Source organism: Dipodomys merriami, unplaced genomic scaffold, assembly GCF_024711535.1.
Source record: "Dipodomys merriami isolate MVZ:Mamm:240054 unplaced genomic scaffold, mDipMer1.0.p SCAF_72, whole genome shotgun sequence".
NCBI lineage: Eukaryota > Metazoa > Chordata > Mammalia > Rodentia > Heteromyidae > Dipodomys > Dipodomys merriami.
Genome location: NW_027206313.1, coordinates 4,602,844 through 4,621,681, shown reverse-complemented (window position 1 = coordinate 4,621,681; position 18,838 = coordinate 4,602,844). Strand labels below are relative to the sequence as shown.

The 18,838-nt window shown below is 38.0% G+C and overlaps 1 protein-coding gene across 10 annotated transcripts in view; it reads right to left on the bottom strand.

Annotated features, from left to right (window-relative positions):
* Positions 1–7,296: 7,296 nt before the first annotated feature.
* LOC138818204 (casein kinase I) overlaps positions 7,297–18,838 on the bottom strand; it is a 90,825-nt gene continuing 79,283 nt past the window's right edge. For 6 of the 10 annotated variants that reach the window (XM_070009180.1, XM_070009183.1, XM_070009182.1 and 3 more), the window contains 3 exons: positions 17,974–18,080; positions 17,463–17,486; positions 7,297–9,686 (listed from right to left, as the gene is read on the bottom strand). In XM_070009180.1, coding sequence (XP_069865281.1) covers positions 9,632–9,686; positions 17,463–17,486; positions 17,974–18,080 — 186 coding nt within the window. In that variant the 3' untranslated portion in view covers positions 7,297–9,631. The remainder of the gene's footprint in view (positions 9,687–17,462; positions 17,487–17,973; positions 18,081–18,838) is intronic. The other 4 variants (XM_070009184.1, XM_070009185.1, XM_070009188.1 and 1 more) reach the window with 1 other exon arrangement.

Genomic DNA, 18,838 nt, shown 5'->3' with positions numbered 1-18,838 from the left:
CCAAAGAAGCATAGGTCCCATGGTTTCCCTTATTTGCAATATATAGTATAGGTATGAGTCAAGCGGAAAAGGTCAGATAATGTGATGTTAGGAAAATGAACCCTTAAATATGTATTTTAATGTTTTCGTTTCTTTCATGCATGTGTTTCTAACGCATTTATAAGATTATTTCTTTGTTGCTTTGTATGTCCCTCCCCCACAGTGTAACCCCCGCTTTCACTATATTTGATGTCAGTATAACATGTGGAGGAGATGGGGACAAACAAGTCGTTTAAGGATTCAGTGGACCTGTTGCAACAATGAGAAGTACAAAATGTCATGTCAAAACCAGCTTTACAATGTCGGTGTGGGGGGGGAGGGGGGTATAATTGGGTGGGGGGAGGGGGGAGGCGGGGAAGGGAGGTGAAGGGTAAACAAAGGAGGAGGCTGCAATGCTTGGTAAGAAATGTATGCATTATCCTGCCCATGTAATTGTAGCCCCTCTGTACAGTATGTTCTCAAATAAAATAAAATTAAATTAAAAAAAAAAAAAGAAAAGAACAAGATTGTCTAAAGAGGGAAAGCAAAGTAGGTTATTTAAATGAAAGGTAAATTGCACTTTTAGGATGTATCATATAATAAAGTCTGCATGTATTTCTGAAAAAAAAATCAAATCTACGTGTGTTGGTTTTTTTTTTTTTTTGAGATAATGAGAATGACAAGGCAAAGAAACAGAACAATTTCGTTTTCTACAGGTGTTTAACCAATTTTGCCAGCACCATTTCTTCCATCCAATTTTGTTGTCTCCCTTATGGCAGATTAGGTGGCCATAAGTCTACAGGCGCATTGCTGGGTTTTCAGTTCTATTACATTGGTCTCAAGCCTGTCCCTGTGCCAGTATCAAGCTGTTTTTATTACTATAGCTTTGTAATAGCGTTTGAAGTTTCGTATTAATATTCTTTCAGCATTGTTCTTTCTGCTAAGGATTGTTTTTGCTACTTAGGGTCTTTTATTAGTCCACATGAATTTTTGGATTGCTTCCTATTTCACTGACGCTGGATGATGTTGGATATTGATGGGTAGTGCACTGAATCTGTAGATGCCTTTGGCAGCCCTTCCATTTCATGATGTCAATCCTCCCAAGCCAGGAGTTCTTCTTTAATTTCCTTTTTGTATTTAAAGTTTTCCTCATAGAGGTCCTTCACTTCTTTGGTTAAGTCCTAGATATTTTATTTTTGGGGCGGGGGACTATTACGAAAGGAGTTGCTTTCCTGATTTCAGCCTTGCTGTTCTCATCATTGGCATACAGAAAAGCCATTGATTTTTTTAGGGTTTCAAGGTAAAGGCAGATACCCTGAAAACATTACAGGAAGGAATAGGAGAAACACTAGGGTTCCTCAGCACAGGTCAAATTTTCTTAATAAAGATCCAGAAACACAACCACAGATTGAGAGATCTTCACTAGCCATACAACAGACAAGGGCCTTTTATCTAAAATATATTCAGAACTCAAAAAATTAAATCCCCCCAAAACAAATCCTCAGAGAAACAACTATCCCAATTAATAAGTGGGCTAAAGACTTAAAGAGAGACTTCTCTGGAGAGTAAATAAGAATAGCCAATAGACACATGAAGAAATGCTCAACTTCTCTGGCCATAAAGGAAATGCAAATCAAACAACATTGAGATTCCTGCTCACCCCAGTTAGAATGGCCATTATAAAACAACAGATGCTAGAGGGGATGTGGCCAAAAGGCAAAACAACTAGTGTTGGTGGGAGCATAAACTTTTTCAACCATTCTGGAAAGCAGTACAGAGGCTCCTCAGAAGACTACACATAGGGCTCTCCTATGACCCAGCAATCCCACTCCTGGGCAAATTGCCCAAATGCCCACAAACAAGCTACCAGCACAACCCTGTTTATTGCAGCATTATTCACCATAGCTAAGATATGGAACCAACCCAGAATCACCTCAGTAGATGAACGGAGCAAGAAAATGTGGTATATGTACACAACAGAATTCTATGCTTCCATGAATGGAATGATATCACCCATTCATAAGGAAATGAAAAGACTGGAAAAATCATACTAAGTAAGCCAGACCCAAAGAAACCTAGGCTCCATGGTTTCCCTCATTTGTAATAATTAGTCTACGTCTAGGATAGTCCTAGCAGATGAGCAGAATAGCTCAATAGCTATGTACATGACCACATAAGATGATGTTAAGCAAAATAAACTCCAAGAAATGGAAACGAGGTTTTTCTTTGTTGTTGTTTTTAATGTACTATGTGATTTTTTTCATTTGTGTTTTTTCTTCCTATAGTTTAACCCCTGTTGTCGCTGTTTTTTATTTTGGTGCCCTGGGTATTGTATATACCTTTATCTGAAATAGAAAAGGGAAGGAGAACAACAAAATGTGAGACCAAGGGAGAATCAAGGCAATAGCAATATTCACAAGACTATGTTGGAAATGAACTGTACAACTTGTGGGGGGGGTGAGGAGGAGGGAACGTGGGAGAAAAATGAGGAAGGGGGAACAAGTTCAACAAGAAATGTACTCACCACCTTAGGTGTATCATTCCTCTGCACATCACCTTGACAATAGAATTAATTTTTTTAAAAAAAGAAATAGAACGATTGGCCTGGATTTTGGCAAAGCACCTGATAAACAGCTAATGGCACTCGTGGTCAAAAGAATTGTCTATAGCAATGAGAATACTAGACTTTGTTCAACTTTGACCGACCTCAGCATATTACTGGCTTGACGGAGGACTTTCCCTGGTACTTTGTTTTTATTAAGGCATAAAATCAGTCATTTTTAGTTCACGTATGTCCTTAAGTGAGGCAATATAGCCAATGAGCAATGGGGTAGTAAGGATCATATATATATATATATATATATATATATATATATATATATATATATATATATAATGTATATACACACATATATGTATATATAGGCTTGTGTGTGTCACTACTAGGGCTTTAACTCAGTGCTTGGATGCTGTCTCTGAGCTTTTCAAGGCTGGCACTGTACCAGCACAGTAACACCTCCATTTTTGACTTTTTGGTGGCTTAAAGAGTCTCATGGACTTTCCCTCTCTGACTGGCTTTGAACTATGATCTTCAGATCTCAACTTCCTGAGTAGATTACAAGCATGGGCTATTAGCACCTAGCAATTTGTGGTGTGTGTGTGTGTGTGTGTGTGTGTGTGTGTGTCCACGCACACTAGTCCTGAGGCTTGAACTCAAAGCCCTGAGTGCTGTCCTTGAGCTTCTGTGCTAAAGTGCTCTACCCCTTGAGCCATGCTCCATTTCTGGCTTTTTACTAGTAAATTGTAGATAAAGTCTCGGACTTTCCTCTTTTCTAACCAGGTTGGCTTCAAACCATGATCCTCATACCTCTGCAGTAGACAGCTAATATTTGTATTTAAATGGTTAGAAAATTCAAAACAATATTTGAAGACATATAAAATTACTTGAAATTCAAATTTCAGTGTCTATAAATACAATTTTATTGGAACCCAGCCATGCTACAAAAGCAGAGTGGACACTTGTGAAGGAGCCCAGATGTGGTATATCTTGCTCTGTACTGCTGTTCCACACACTAGATCTCAGGAGTGATTGTAAATCAACAGCAGTCCCATGAGTCACACCTATTCTCATACAAATATTTTTTTTTCTACTAGTGCTATTAATCATGTCAAAAAAGTAATATTTGAATATGACACCATTAAGGCACAGTGGGAGTTGAATTTGTTATACAATTACATGGCAAGGCATTGTGTTTATTATGGAATACTTGAGCTAAAAGCATTATTTCTTCATTACTAAGCACTCACCACAATATTCCCAGCTCACAGGAAAGAAATGGAACAACTGGAGAACTAAAACATCCCTTTCCTGGCAGAATTTATTCACATACACATGTGCACACACACACACACACACACACACACACACACACACGCACACACAATAAGAATAAAAGTGCAACACAAGGAACTTTCTGTATGGATCATTTGTTAGCTAAGAAAGTTGTCTGCTGATGGTGCATTTGTTGTGGTAGATTCCAGTGGCCACAAAGTGCATCCAGAGAAACTTCAACTGTGAACCTTTTAGCAGGAAGTTATGACATTTGGACACTACAGTGTAACCCTAGTTCGTTTAAATCAAGTCACATACTCTTAGTGGTTTTCCTTAGTTTTTGATGAATCAGCAGGTGTGGCCAATGCAGCTACAGATTACTTGAAGAAGTCAATTGAGATTCAATTCAACCTTTACAAATACTATGAACAGAACAACAAACAGATGTTCAAAGAAGCTCCGAAAACTCTGACCCAGTACAACTTGAAATAGTGTCTCCCATGGTGTGTTGAAACTGATGAGGGTAGAAATATATGTGGAAGAGAAAAAAACATTAGCTGGATACGTTTACAAAGCTTGTAAAAATGTTAGATATTCAAACCTGATGTATATTACTCATAGATGTTTTCTTTAGAAAGTATGTGAATCTTATGTATTTCTGAACTCGGACAGACTTAATCCAGCCAATATTAGAAGCAGCTGAAAATTCTGCCTTGCCCAATCACACAACAGCTCGATGGCAGTGATGCTTTATTGCAATCTTTTGTTTAGGGGATCATGGGTTTGAACTTGTGTTTGCCTGGCAGGCTTTCGGCCACTTGAGTACCACCCCCAGTCCTTTTTGTTATTCTGATGAGGCTCAGAAAGTCTTGGACATATACCTATCCCTCCAGAGGTACTGGGGAGTTCACATGTGCGCCATCATACCTGGCTTGGTTTTGGGGTTGCTCTTGAGATAGGGTCTCACTAATTTCTTTGCCCCCAGGCTGGTCATGAGCCATGATCGTCCCATCTCTGTCTGCTGCAAAACTGGGATTTATGCATAAGCCACTATCCTCAGCTATTATAATATTTTTACCTGAGGCCAGCCTGAATTTTTTATAAACAAAAAGAATCCTTTAAAGAATTCCTTACAACTGAAAAACAGATGGCATTAGAAATTAGCTTTTTCTGCAGATCTGATAAAAGGCAACTATCAAGAACAGAACATAATAGAAATCTCAAGTGTTTCATCCAAGACTTGAGAACATTACTTGTTAGTATCTATTGGTAGGAAAAGACATTTTCAAAGGTGAAATAGAAAATGCATGCCACAGATCGGCATTTAACAACTCAAATATTTGCAGTCAACTTCAAATCCCAAATTAAGTAGTATCCTTGCAAAATAACTAAATTTCTATCACTGATATACTTCTACTGTATTCAAGTGCTAACTGAAGTATTAAAAATAATATTCAAGTGGTACTATGTCTTACATTTAATCAATAAAATATGTGCAAATTTGTTTGCTAATTGCTGAAGTATATAAAAACCTCTAATTTTGCTTGCTTTTATCCACAAAGCCTAAAACCAGAAGAAAAGGGGAAAGAGAACTTACTGTCCCAGCAATACACTGCTGATACACCTTGCCAGTCCTTTATTTTGCTATGATCCACACATTCTTAGGAAGTAAGTCTTGATACTGTCTATAAATCTATCAGAGCTGGGCAGAGAACAAACTTGCTACCCTGAATATCATAAAGCTTTACCATAGTTATTTCACTCACAGAAAAGTTATGTTTTAGCTCTTCTAATCCAAAGTTATCACCAAAACGGTGACAAGCTAAACAAAAGCACATCAAATAAGGTAACTTAGCATCTTCCTTTTTTACCTGATTCTAAAACATTTTTCAACAGTACTCATAAGTTCATAAGTAACTTCTAATAATAAAAATGCTTGTTAAGATTCTGAAAAACAGTAATGGGTAGTTAATCAGGTGTGTGTTCATGCTGTATGTTTTTGCCACATTGTAGTGACTGTTTATTCTGCTTATATCCAGTAGCTATTCACTCTCCTAGTGTTAATACCCTTCTATCTTTTTGTGTGACCTCTCTTCTGCCCCATTTCTCAGTCCAGGTATCTTCTAAAGGTGAGCCCACGGCCCAGGCTCACCCACTGGGAAAACTGCATTACCTTGTCCATAGTAACTGGTTTGGGGTAGACACACAATCCATTGCAGGAACGTCAGTAATCAGTGCTTGTTGAAACCATTGAGAAAAGCAGACCTTAAGATCTTACTGTAGTTACTAAGGCAGCAGAGTAAAATCGCAGGTTACCGGGTGGCCACTTCACCATCACACACGGAAAGAGAGAAACAGCAGGATGGAAAGTAAGCCACTGCCTCGTGATGACTCACACCTTGTGATCTCAGCTCCTCAGACTTACAGTTTGGGATAAACCCAGACAAATTAGTAAGATAACAACAACCAGTTTGGGTATGATGGCGTGTGCCTCTAACCCCACTCCTTTCCCAGTGTAAACAGGAAGAGCATAGTGTGGCCCAACCCAGTCCAGGTATAAACACCAAAGCTTATTGGGGTGGGGATTGCAAGCTAAAGCAAAATGGAGTTCTCAGGTGATAAGAGCACCTGCTTAGTAGACAGGAAACTCTAGAGTTCAAACCCCAGTACTACCACCAAACGTGGAAAAGGGGGTGTGGGGGGGCCTGGGGTTGGGGTAGCAAGCCAAGGGAAATAAAGACCAGTCCAGTCTTAGTACTGGGATTAACCATGTCCGAAGTGTTGTAGGACTGGACTGTAATTAAACGAGAAAGTGTAAGCTCCTATTGCTTAAGCCAGGTTAAGGTTCAATCACTGGAAGTTCTAAAGGTTCTTAGTAATACCAATACGTAACCATTGAGATGGGAACCCGTCTTACATCAGGTTTTTCTAGGTAGAGCCGTCTAAAGATGATGTGTTATATGTTAGTTCTCCTGCTGGTCAGTGGGGCTTATTGACAACAGCCTGCCCAGGCTAGGTGAGCGCTACTTTACCTAACCAAGCGCCGCGAGCGCACGCACCGGGCCAAGCACCGGCGGCGCAAGGCCAGCGGTCACCATTCGCACTTCCCACCTGCAACCATTTTAAATCTGCTCACCTAAAACGGGACTCACACTGCTCAACTTCTATGAGCATAATACATGATTTTGCTCTCTAAGAGGAATTGTTTCCTTCAGTGTATTGGCATACAGCTCTAGTTGTCCAGTTAATTAATTCAGAAAAACATAAACCAAAAAAATCAGTTTGATCTTCTGGGTCGTGTGCCCCTCACAGCTATGTTCTAACGGAACCAAAGCACGGTCCTTTCGCTCTCCTGCTCACAGCTCACAGACGAAATGGTGCATTTCTAAAACTCCTGCTTGGATGAGTGATGCTGTCCGTGCTTCGAGTAAAGGGGAAAAGGCAAGTGTAAAAAAACTACCTTTATTTTTTATTTCTTTTTCAGTTACATACTTTTTTAAACAGGGATGTGTTTCATTATTCAGACGTTCAGGCAATGTTGACTTCATTAGTGTTGACAGAAAAGCATAAAAATGCAAAACATTGTTGGCGTAGCCCACACACACCTGCACTGCCTACCACGGGCCGTCCGTGCTGCCGGAAGACTCCGTCCTTGGCATTAAAATGGAGCACTTAAAAAAAGTATTGCTAAAAAGCAAATGTCTACACACTGGTCTTTGCAGCAAATAAGGGTATTTATACTTTTAAAATATTTAAGTCCATAATTGGATTAATATACACACCTTCTTATGTATAAGGAATTCAGATCATATAAACACTGTACAGTCCAAAAAACCCTACTGAGAATAAAACTAAATAGAGGCTTATGATAAGAAATACAGATAGCCCATGTATTTTACAAATATCATAGACACACAAATTTGGTCAAATACTGTAAAGAAAGAAGTGGTTTCACATTATAATGGCCAAACATCCATCTATCTTGCTCAAAGCAAACAAAAATAAAAGCTCAGTATGTAACTTCTGTAATTTAAGACATTATAACAAATATCTATACAAACAGATAGAATGGAACTGTTGACCAAATGAGACAGCCAATGTCTTCCAAGCTGGGCATAATAGGTCTTCAAAATCAAGAAAAGATCAATCCTAGGACTCAGAGCAACAGTGACAAACAACGTCCTGATTTGTGGTATCATACGATGCTTAATAAATCAAAAACAACACATTGAGCTTTTGGCTAATAAGAAAAATAAATTACAAAGTACAATTAAATACCTGTAAATGCAATAATGAAGTAAAATGTGGATTTGTTTACATTGATGCACATTTTAAATGTTACCTTGAAACAATAAAAAATAAATAAGCACACTGGAGGCACATACTTAAAGACAAAGAGGAGACTGCATGGGATTGGACTAAGTCTCACGAATGAACGGTAAATAGGAGAACTAACCAACATAATTCTTTCCAGCCAGTCTTCTTGTTTTAACCCTTTGAGTCAAATGTGACAAGACTTTCATCTTTATGGCTTAAAACAAAGCACACTAAAAGAAACGTGGAAAGGGCTTCCTCTTCCACACACCTGTTATTCTACTCACACACTGCAGGCACTTCAAAAGACCAGGGAGACAAAGCACCTGACCCATCCTCTCCTAACATTTTTCAATCATCGAAATCTTGCTGCAAGTGGGAAAATTCCCAAAGCCTAGCAAAGTTAAAACCAGGGCCTAAAACACAGAGGGCAGTCGAGTGAGTGACCAGTTTTTATTGCTGGGAAGTGTTTTTGTTTTGTTTTTTAACCAAAGAGCAAAACAATGAACAGACACCCCTGCAGAGCAGCTGGGTTTTCTGCTCAGGGGAGGATCTATCATTCAGCAGTAGCGTTCAGGGACCTCACGCTTCAGCCTTACTTATCACAACCAAGTTCACATTTATTTCTTTTTCTTAGTGTGTTTTTAAAAATTCCAACTTCTCAAAATATTCATTCCTTGACAGCTAACATACACTAGTATCTGGAAGCATAAAGTTATATTATACAAATATTTGGACTTTTAAAAAAACAAGTGCTTTTGCCACTTTTGCAACACAGTACTTCACATAGTACGGCGACAAAAGCCAGAGCTGGAACTTCCCACCCTTCTTTGTGACTCACGTCATCACCACCATCTGCTGACCCACCCAGTGCTTTGCTCAGTACCTCTGGGTAGTGACTGTACCACAATTCACAGAGTGAATGCTAACAGGACTCATGAATGACAGTACCGTCAGAAATGCTGAAATCAATGCAGATGACACAAAACATGAACTTCTCAAGGAATTATTTTTAAAATGGTCAGCCAATTCTGGTTTTCTCTGCTGCTGCCCTGTCCATTGAGAAGGAAATTTCCATTTGAGTATGCTTTTACACAAAGTATCTTAAAAAAACAAATTAGGTATCTAACTGCTTAACATGTAAGATACCATACTGCTTTCCTAAGCAGAAGAGCTTCTGGAAAACACACTGTGGAAACGTACTCAGCAACATCACCTCACTGGTCCACTCCATTCACTGATGGACAAAGCGCTCAGGTTTTGATCAAACTTTAAAGCTTCCATAAAAGTGAAAGTAGAAAAAAAAATATGAATGTAAGACAACCACAAAATGAAGTAGGAAAGTATGACTTTTTGTTTCTAGGAGTGAGTCCTTGAAAATATGTGGGGTCACTACAGAGATGACTTCAATCACAAGACAGCAGATGAACGTGCAAGTAACTTCCCCGGACCTGTCTGTGGCCACAGTCACTTGTGACGTTGGATGGTTTTCCTTTTCCTTCGTTTGAAAAAACAGCAGCACCTGGAAAGACAGGAAACAGTGCTTTGTTATACAAACACATTCAACAATGGTTGAATTGATTATATTAACTATAAAGGGTTATAAGAAGCAACAGGCTAGTGCAAAAAAAAGTAAATACACCAGTGAAGCATGTATATTAGTGAAACGATGGCAGAGTTGTTACTATTATGTCTAATCAACATGCCTTTTAGTTGTAGCAAGATGTCCTAGGAAATGTAGCACACAGGAGCCAGCAAATTCAAATGGCTTTGCTCCAGGAGGGGAGACCCTCTGGCACTCTGCATTTTCACCAACCCAGCACGTTATTTAGCATGCTCAGTAAGCTGACAGGGGCGTGCTCTTCTACAGTCCTCTTAGGCAGCCTCCCCGTTCTCTTCATACAAGACTGCTGAAGCTACCGTGACAAAGGCAATAAGGACCCCAAGGGTAGGGATTTCAGGGTCATCAAGTGTCAGTTTGGATTCCAGAGATAAAAAGAACTAGGAAATACACTCTATATTTCCTGCCATATTATCAACTGGAAAAGAGAAGTGTTACCTATAATGCCAAAACTGACAGAGCTAAAAGAATGTCAACCTTACTGTGTATTAAGTGAAAATATATTGAGGACTTCAAACAGCATAATCAAGGTGATTTCATAGTTCAGACTATACACTCAGAGCAACGTAGTTCTGATTTGTTGTATTCCTAAGTGAAGACTGGAGAGAAGCAGGTTCTCACAGTACACCTTCTTCCTGCCAGACTGTACAATGATGTGGAGGCTAATAGGAACTGAAAAGGAAATGAGTATGACTCGATAGCACCCACCCAAAGAGATTTAAACAATTAATTCCTTTTATGTTTACTTTTTTCTCTTGGTGGTACTAGAACTTCACCTCAGAGTCCTGTATTTGAAGACAAGTGCTGTACCACTTGATCCATGCTCTAGTCTTGAGTTTTACTTTTGGTACAGGCAAACATGATTAGGTAAGCTTGAGGTTTCCATATTGGTGTGCATATTTTGTAATAAAAAGCAAAATGTTCTTCCAATTCTTACTAACTCTCATTCATTAAGGAGTATTACCAACATCTGCAAGCTAATTGTAATAATTACCCTGTGGTTTTCTATTTGTTGTTTTTTTGGCCAGTCATGGAGCCTGAACTCTGGGCCTGGGCACTATCCCTCAGCTTTTCAGCTCAAGACTAGCACCCACCACCTGAGCCACAGCGCCACTTCCAGCTTTTTCTGCTTATGTGGTGCTGAGGAATCGAACCCAGAGCCTCATGCATGCAAGGCAAGCGCTCTACCACTGAGCCACTTTCCCAGCCCTTACCCTCTAATTTTAAGAGACCTATTCTACACTATCTAGTTGTTATCAATCTCTCTGCCTGAATTATCTTTAATAAAAATAATTCCACATCATTTATTGTGGTTTATGCAGAGATCCACATTACACAGCCCCATCCAAACAGCACAAAATGACAGTCAATGAGATGCCAGTAAGAATTGTGTCAGCTGCTAAAGATTCAACCAGGACTAGGTACAATTATGAATCTTTACAAACTTTACCTCACCTCTCTGGGGAGACTACCAGGAAACATGAAATGACTCAGTCAGGGACTAAGAGAAGTGCTGACACAGGAAAGCAAGGCCCACAGTGTAAGCGATCTTTCCTATGCTTAGAAAAACATAAGCAAAAACTTATAATGGCAGCTATCAAATCTATTTCAAATCCGTTGCATAAATTTTCTGGAGTGGCAAAGGAAAACATAATTCAAGTCAAAAATGCTTTTTAAGAAATGAAAATCACTCATCTAAACTAAATCTTTCAAAGACTTAGGAAAAAAAGTTGGAAAATATCCACAGGGTAAGAAAGCAAGTAATCAAAACCTGGCATTCAAAATGAACAGACCAAAATTTAAATATTAACTTTAAGAATCTCATCACATGAAAGTGGAAATTAATTAGTATAAAGTCCTTTGAATGGTGTTAACTGTTTCTAAATAGTTGTTTTGAATTCCTTGGTTTATTCTTTTAAGCTTTTTCTAAGATACTATTTTAAGTTACATATGCCTTTTAGAATGAGAAACTTAATGTCATACGCGTTTTTGTGAACATGTTCAAGTCCCAGTTTTCCACACTTGTATTAGCTATTCACATGCTTTATTTATTGCTTTCAGTTCTGAAAGTCAGAACCTAAGTAACCTTTTATCAACCTAAGTATGATCAAATACAGAAATCCATGCCAGTCATTAAGATTAAAGATCTTAAGGTGAATTCTAGTTGTAGAACCCCTTTAAGTTCAACAACAACCTACCAAAGAACAACAACAAAAAAAAGACATAAATTCCCACTAACTAAAAACAGCCTTAGACTTGCAAAAGCAAAGCTAGACTGCTACTAAAGAAACCACCACCAGATGGCAGCATTGCCTCATCAAATGTGAATGCATTCAAATTCAGAAATGTTACCAAAATATATCCTTACAACTTGATAGTCATTTCCAATAAGAGTTATACCCTTAATGATTAAGAATTAAGTCTCTGCTCAACTGTCTCCATCCCAGACCTAAATCACTACAGTTGACGGCTTTGTTAGCATTAATAAGCGCGTGTACCACAACTGGAGCCACGTGGCCCAGCTTTTACTCCTTTATTACACTCTGAAATTCCTGTTCCTTCACATTAGAATTTAAGCTTTATAAGTAAGGGTTTGCTCGCAGATACATCCCAACAAGGTAGCATAAAGTTGGTACTCATTTAATTAATAGCTACTGAATAAATGAATGTTTTGGCTCTGGGGCACAAGCTTTAGTGACCTTCATGAAGTAAAAGTTTCTGTGCGTATCTCACATAGGTGTTTTGGACAGCCTTCTTAACAAAGTCTGAACTTTAAGGTCAGGTCAGAAAGCACTGCTCTTTAGTATAGCTGCTGGATGACTGCTCCTGTTTCTACTTCCAATCAGGAAGATCATGGTCTCAGTTGCTCCAAGCAAAAACAAGATTGTAATTAAAAGAAAAAAAGAAAAAGAAAAACAGCCTGCCTAGCTAGTAAACACAAGGTCCTGAGTTCAAAGATGGGGGGTAGGGGGGAAGGGAGGGAAACTAGAGACAAAGAAACAGAAAAGAAAGAAAAAGCCAGCCAACCTCTCCTTACCTAAGTAAGCTAAGACAAATTATCTTTTAATGGCATCTAATCTTTTAACTCTTTGACAAAGACCCTTCTTCCCTTAAAATTAATACCAAACATGCAATTTCATCTTGCAGTATCTTGATTTTAAACAGGGAGAGGTATTCAGTTAGGCAGGAAGGGTTCATATCAGGGGCAGACCATCCATCCACCTAACGATTGCAAGCAGGGACCTACAAGACTCATCTTATCCCAGCTTCTCCCTCTCTTCTGTCCACAGGCAACTAGTCTCAGTCTAAAATGACTCACAAGATCTTTTCCCCTCCTTTTCTCATGCTGCCTTAGTTCAGAAATTTTTGTCTTGCCCAAACAACTGTTGAATCTTTGAACAGAATTTCCAGCTGGGTGTGGTGAAGTATGCTTCTAATCCCAGCACTCAAGAGGCTGACACAAGGGGATTGTGAATTTGAGGTGAGATGAGTTACAGACCAAGACCTTGTCTCAAAACAAGTAAAACATTTTGAAAAAAGAGTAGCTGGAATTTGCAGTGAAGTCTCTCCTCTCTCCAAATCTACCAGCTAAACTGCCCATTAGAATGGGCAGTTTATGATAATGGTCTCATGGACAATTCTCTACTGGCTAAGGCATTAGTCACATGGCTCCTTACTATGTTCTTCACTCAACTTCTCAGTTTTACCTTTATAGGGAGAAGAATGCAACTAGCACATACTACATGGTCTTTCAGACTCTTCTCTTCACCTATGATCTTGGGTATACCTAAAATCCATTTATCCTACCCAAATCATCTATAGAGGCTGGGGTATAGCTCAGTGGCGGATCACTTTCCGGACATGTATGAGATTCTAGGTTCATTAAAATAAGTTAGATATTTTGTCACTATTTTTTATTTCTGTACCTTGTATGTAAGTTTATCTGATTTGGGGAGGGAAGGGGGAGCACAGAAATGGTGGGATAAAGGGTGAACCAATACAGCAGTGATACTCACTAGACGCTGTGTTGGAAATGAACTATACAGTTTGTGGGGGTTGGGAGGGAAAAATCCGGGAGAAAACAAAGAAAGAGGTGACACTATCCAAAAAGAAATGTACTCATTACCTGACTTATGAAACTGTAACCCCTCTGTATATCACCTTTACAATAAAAAAATTTTAGAGAAAGTTCTATAGCCTTTACTACTATCGCTTTACTTTTGTTATTCTCAGTAAAAATCATCTCCTGAAAAATAACATTTTGTTCATTTTTATAATTCTAAAGACTATCAAAGTCCAGAATACTAGTAACTCAATAAAGGAATGAACTGTCACCTTAACATACTTTTAAGCAACAAGTTTCTTAATCATTCAAGAATACTGATACAAAACAATTATATCTAATTACAGAAGAAAACAAGTTACATCCTGGAGTCAATTTTCTGCTCACTATGATGCTTCAAATAAATGTTTCTATCTGATTGCACTGTTTGCTGGCTTTTAAGAAGTCTGCTTTCTTAGGCAATTACAAATCACTTCCTTCCTTTTTTTTCTTTTTCTTTTTGCCATTACTAGAGTTTGAACTCAGGGCCTAGGTGCTGTCCATAGGTTTTTGCTCAAGACTGGCATTCTACAACTTAATCTACAGCTACACTTGCTGTTTAATTAGATAGAAAAAAAAATCTGAAATAATTCTAGGCAGGTTTCTAACAGAATCATCTAACACAATCTAAAAAAGGAAATGCTGCTGACCTTAGACAAAAACTAGAGGACATGAGGAATGTATTCATGAATCTGGACAAATGTTTAAAATCAACCTCGTTGAAGGAAAAGTAAAAACTATGTGTTTAAAGAGTTTTAGTGGAAAGCTAGTAAAGTTCTGAGGATTCCTATAACCTACCTTGAGGAAAATGTTCCAACTTGACCCTTTTAAAGTGTACACTACAGTGATACATATTCACAGGCTGGCCAGCCATCCTCATCACCAAAGGGAAAGGTGTTTAGCTTCCCATTTTAAAAAAAACCCACATTACGATAAGCAGTTGTCCTCCCCCAGTTTCCTGCCTTACAAACCGCTAGCCTACTTTCTGGTCCTACATGCTTCCTATTCTGGAGCGTTCATTCAAATGGAATCATCTAATGTGAGGCGCCTCTGTGTTTAGCTTCTTTCTCCTAACATGTTTTCCATTTCACGTCTTTTAAATGGTCACATGACAGTCCATTAAATACTTATTTAATTAACTAGTAATAATTTGTTGAGGCTTGCTATTTTAACCACTGGGGAGGGGTCTGAGGATGGAAAAAACCTTGTTTTCAACAAATTCAGAAAGTTTCATCATGTAGGAAACACATAAATAGCTTTAACAGAGAAAAGCCAAACCAGTCAATGGAACAGAAGGTGAGACAGTGAGAAAGATGGGGGTGGCAGGGGTGCTGGCCAGACTGTGACCATTACGAGGGGCCTTTTCTGACATACTGGGAATCTAGAGGACACACAGTGCAAGGCCTCGCCTCTGGGCATGTACAGCCGTGACCAAAACGAACCCCAGGAAATGGAAACAAGAAGGCGCTTTTTTTGTTGTTGTTCTCTTTGGGGGGTCTTATTTGAACTGTTTTGGGGAGGGTTGTGAGGGGCAAAGAAATAGAGGGACAAAAGAAGAATGAATGCAGTAATGGTACTCGCTGGACACTACGTTGAAAATAAACTATGTAACTTGTAGGTAAGGATGGGAGGGAAAAACTGGAAGAGAGTGAGGGAAGAGGTGACACTGTCCCCCCCCAAAAAACTGTTCTTATTACCTGACTTATTAAACTACAACCCCTCTGTACATCACCTTTATAATAACAAGTTAAAAAAGAGAAATCTGGACATCATGTTCTAAGCAATGGAAAATACCTCCTTCAGGAATAGTTTTTCTGTCACTTTCTTCTTTCTCATTCTTCTTTTTAAAAATTATTTACTTTGCTGTTATTATAAAAGTGATGTACAGAGGGACGGTACTTACGTGAGACAGGTAATAAGTACATTTCCTTTCATACAGTGGCTGTTCCCTTCCTCTCTTCCACCGCTGCCCATGAGTTGCACAGCTCACTCTCATCAGTGTCCAGGGAACTCCACTGCTGTACTTTTTACCCTTTATCCCTCAAGTTCTGTACCTTTCCCGGCTTCCCAAAGATGTGTCTCCCTAATGTCTAGAAAGATAACCAAACCCATAGTACATACTTTGACTCATCCCAAATAAATCACTAACAATGCTACTCTTCAAAGCCACCTCCATAAAATATTCTCTGACCTTCCAAGTCAAGAAGCAATCTCTTTCTTTACAAGCTCTAATTGTTTTTCTGTAATTTGTATCATAAACTACCCTATGCTAGTACAACTGCAATCTTTCCCGCTACTCTGTAATCTATTTAGGAGTGAGAAGAGTACTCAACAGTTCTGAAATCTCAGCAGTACAACTGAATGAATAAAAAAATAAAAGTAATGGAGCTGAATGAAATCAAGTCTCTGGAAGGAAGTGAGTGCAGAACGAACAGCCTGTTCCTATGAAGAGGGTGGGAAGGAAGGAAGAATACAAGAGGGACACTGCTGGAAGAATGCAAATGAGAAAGGTCCCTAGGGTCTGGTAATGAGAAAATAACTGGAGATACCAGACACTATACAAGAGCTTTATCACATTTACTTTTCTCCACAACCAGTGAAATAACACTATTCACGTTCTTTCATAGGAAGGAAACAAGCGTGAAGACAGTAACAAGTAAGTGGCAGCAGGACTCTACCAGCTACGCTTAACAGGGGTCACACTACTCTAACCTTCCATCCTGCCATCCTGCCTTCTTAACTGTCCTAAGGAGTGGTCCTCAAAGTCACAAACTATTTTATATTTAAACAAAACACACAAGTGACACTGACCAAAAAGCACTGTAACCCCTTTGTACAACTCCATAATAATAACAGTAATAATAATAATAAATACAATGTGAATAAGCATTTTTAAAGAAATTATATAATATTCGATAAGTAAAATGCTTCAAAATTTGCTAATCTAAGCATCTTCCTTTGTTTATTCTAAGTCTGACTCAAAATGTTCCTGAAACTGAGACAGAAAATTACAACTGAAAGCCTGTGTCAGTATCATTTTCACAAATAAAAACAATGTTTTTTATAATACCTGTTAATTGTCAGGAGCTACTTTGAGAATCCATACTCTCTCCATAGAGTTTATCATTAAGTTTGTCAACATTATATTGAACCACCATGATAACTGGTTAGTAACTAAAATACAGTTTTAGTGATAACATAGGGAAGAGAGTCTGTTGTAAGTATTTCATAGTAATTACAAAGAGGAGAAAAGAAAATCTGCCTCTTTTTCTATTTAGAATAAATAAAAAGAAATGCACAAGCACAAGCAGAGTGGACATGTCATCTATACAATCAAAACGTCACTCAAAGCAAAAAAGTTGCAGCAGGCAAAAGAGCTCCTCAAAAAAATATCTTTTGCTCTCCCGAGCTACTATTAATGATAGCAAGTATTTTTACATAGCTTTTACCAATTATAATTTCTATGGTCAGAGGCTCATTTGTTTTTTTGTTGTTTTTTGTTTTGTTTTTAACCGCTAAGTATTTGAAATATAGCCAACGGAGCTATTTCTGCCTGCCTACACTTGAGAACTCACCACATGTTCAACACTTTCTGGCAGCTATACACATAAAAAAAAAAAAAAAAATACGAGGGAAAAAAAGAAAGAGAGATCATCAGAAACAGCACACAATGAAATGATCACATTGTTTATCATGCTAATTATCCAAGCAGAATTAATGTAATTTGTATCTTAAAACTAATAACCAATTACATAACATCCTATAAAATGAATTATTTTTATACTTACAGGAAGAATAATATACATAGTATGGTAACAACTTTCATACAAAGCTCAAGTGCCAAAAGCTAAAAATATGCTATTAATTTTAAATGAGAATTTGAACAAAGTTTGTAATTATGGTTCTATTATTAAAGTATTTACTGAAATGGCACTATTTGAAATAAAATAATTAAGTGTATTACTTCTTTTATATCTGTTTCCGGGGGGAGGGGGGAGGGGAATAAGTGAATGTGACTACAAATGAACTTTAAACATGCAGAGCTAAAGAAGAAAAAGTTCCTAAAGGAACGAAAGCAATACGTACTTGGTCTCATCCATCACTTCCACTTCAGTGGGAGCAGTGATGGGCGCATTAGAACGTCCTGCAGTGGGGTCGTCTGTGTTTAACTCGCCATTTGTAGAACTTACAACCTGTTTCAAAAAGAAAAAAAAATACTCACAAATCATACAAACATACATTATACATACTTATATATATATATATACTGTATAAAATACTTAAATTAGAAAATTAATATGAGAAATACAAAACTATTAGTAAGTAGTTGTTCATAACTGAAATAAGGCTAGTATCTTTCTTTTGTGAAATTTTTGATCACTTCTGATTCTGAAAGTTAACTCTTACTCTATGGTGTCATTGATAGATCGTAAATTCCTTCCTATGGAAACCTTAATAACAATAACAAACGTACTAAATTTCCCAAATTCTCTTGTTTTGTCAATTCACCCATAATCCTATTTCTTCCTTTCCTCTTTAATACTAAACCTGAAAAAGTATATGACTCATTCCTCCCTTCTACCGTCAAAAGTTTTCATTTATTCCTCAATTCTCTTATCTATTTTCTGTCTGCACTTAAGAAACGTAAATACTTTTCTTGAAGGTAATCAATGAATTTCAAAATACAGTTCTGTGAGGCTTGCTCAGCCCTCATCTTCCAAAACACTTCTGCATCTCTTTGATGGAAGCTGATCACTGGGGCGATGGGTCTACACTCAAAACCAACTATATTACTCATTAGAAGTTTGTTAGGTTCTTTCTCTTGTCACAGGATTTCACTCGTTCAGGCATGCATGCATTCCTTTTGACAAATTATTTGGATCACCTATTCTGTGTCAGCTACAGCCAAAAATAAGACACAGTTCCTATTGTTATGAAACTTAGTTTTAAT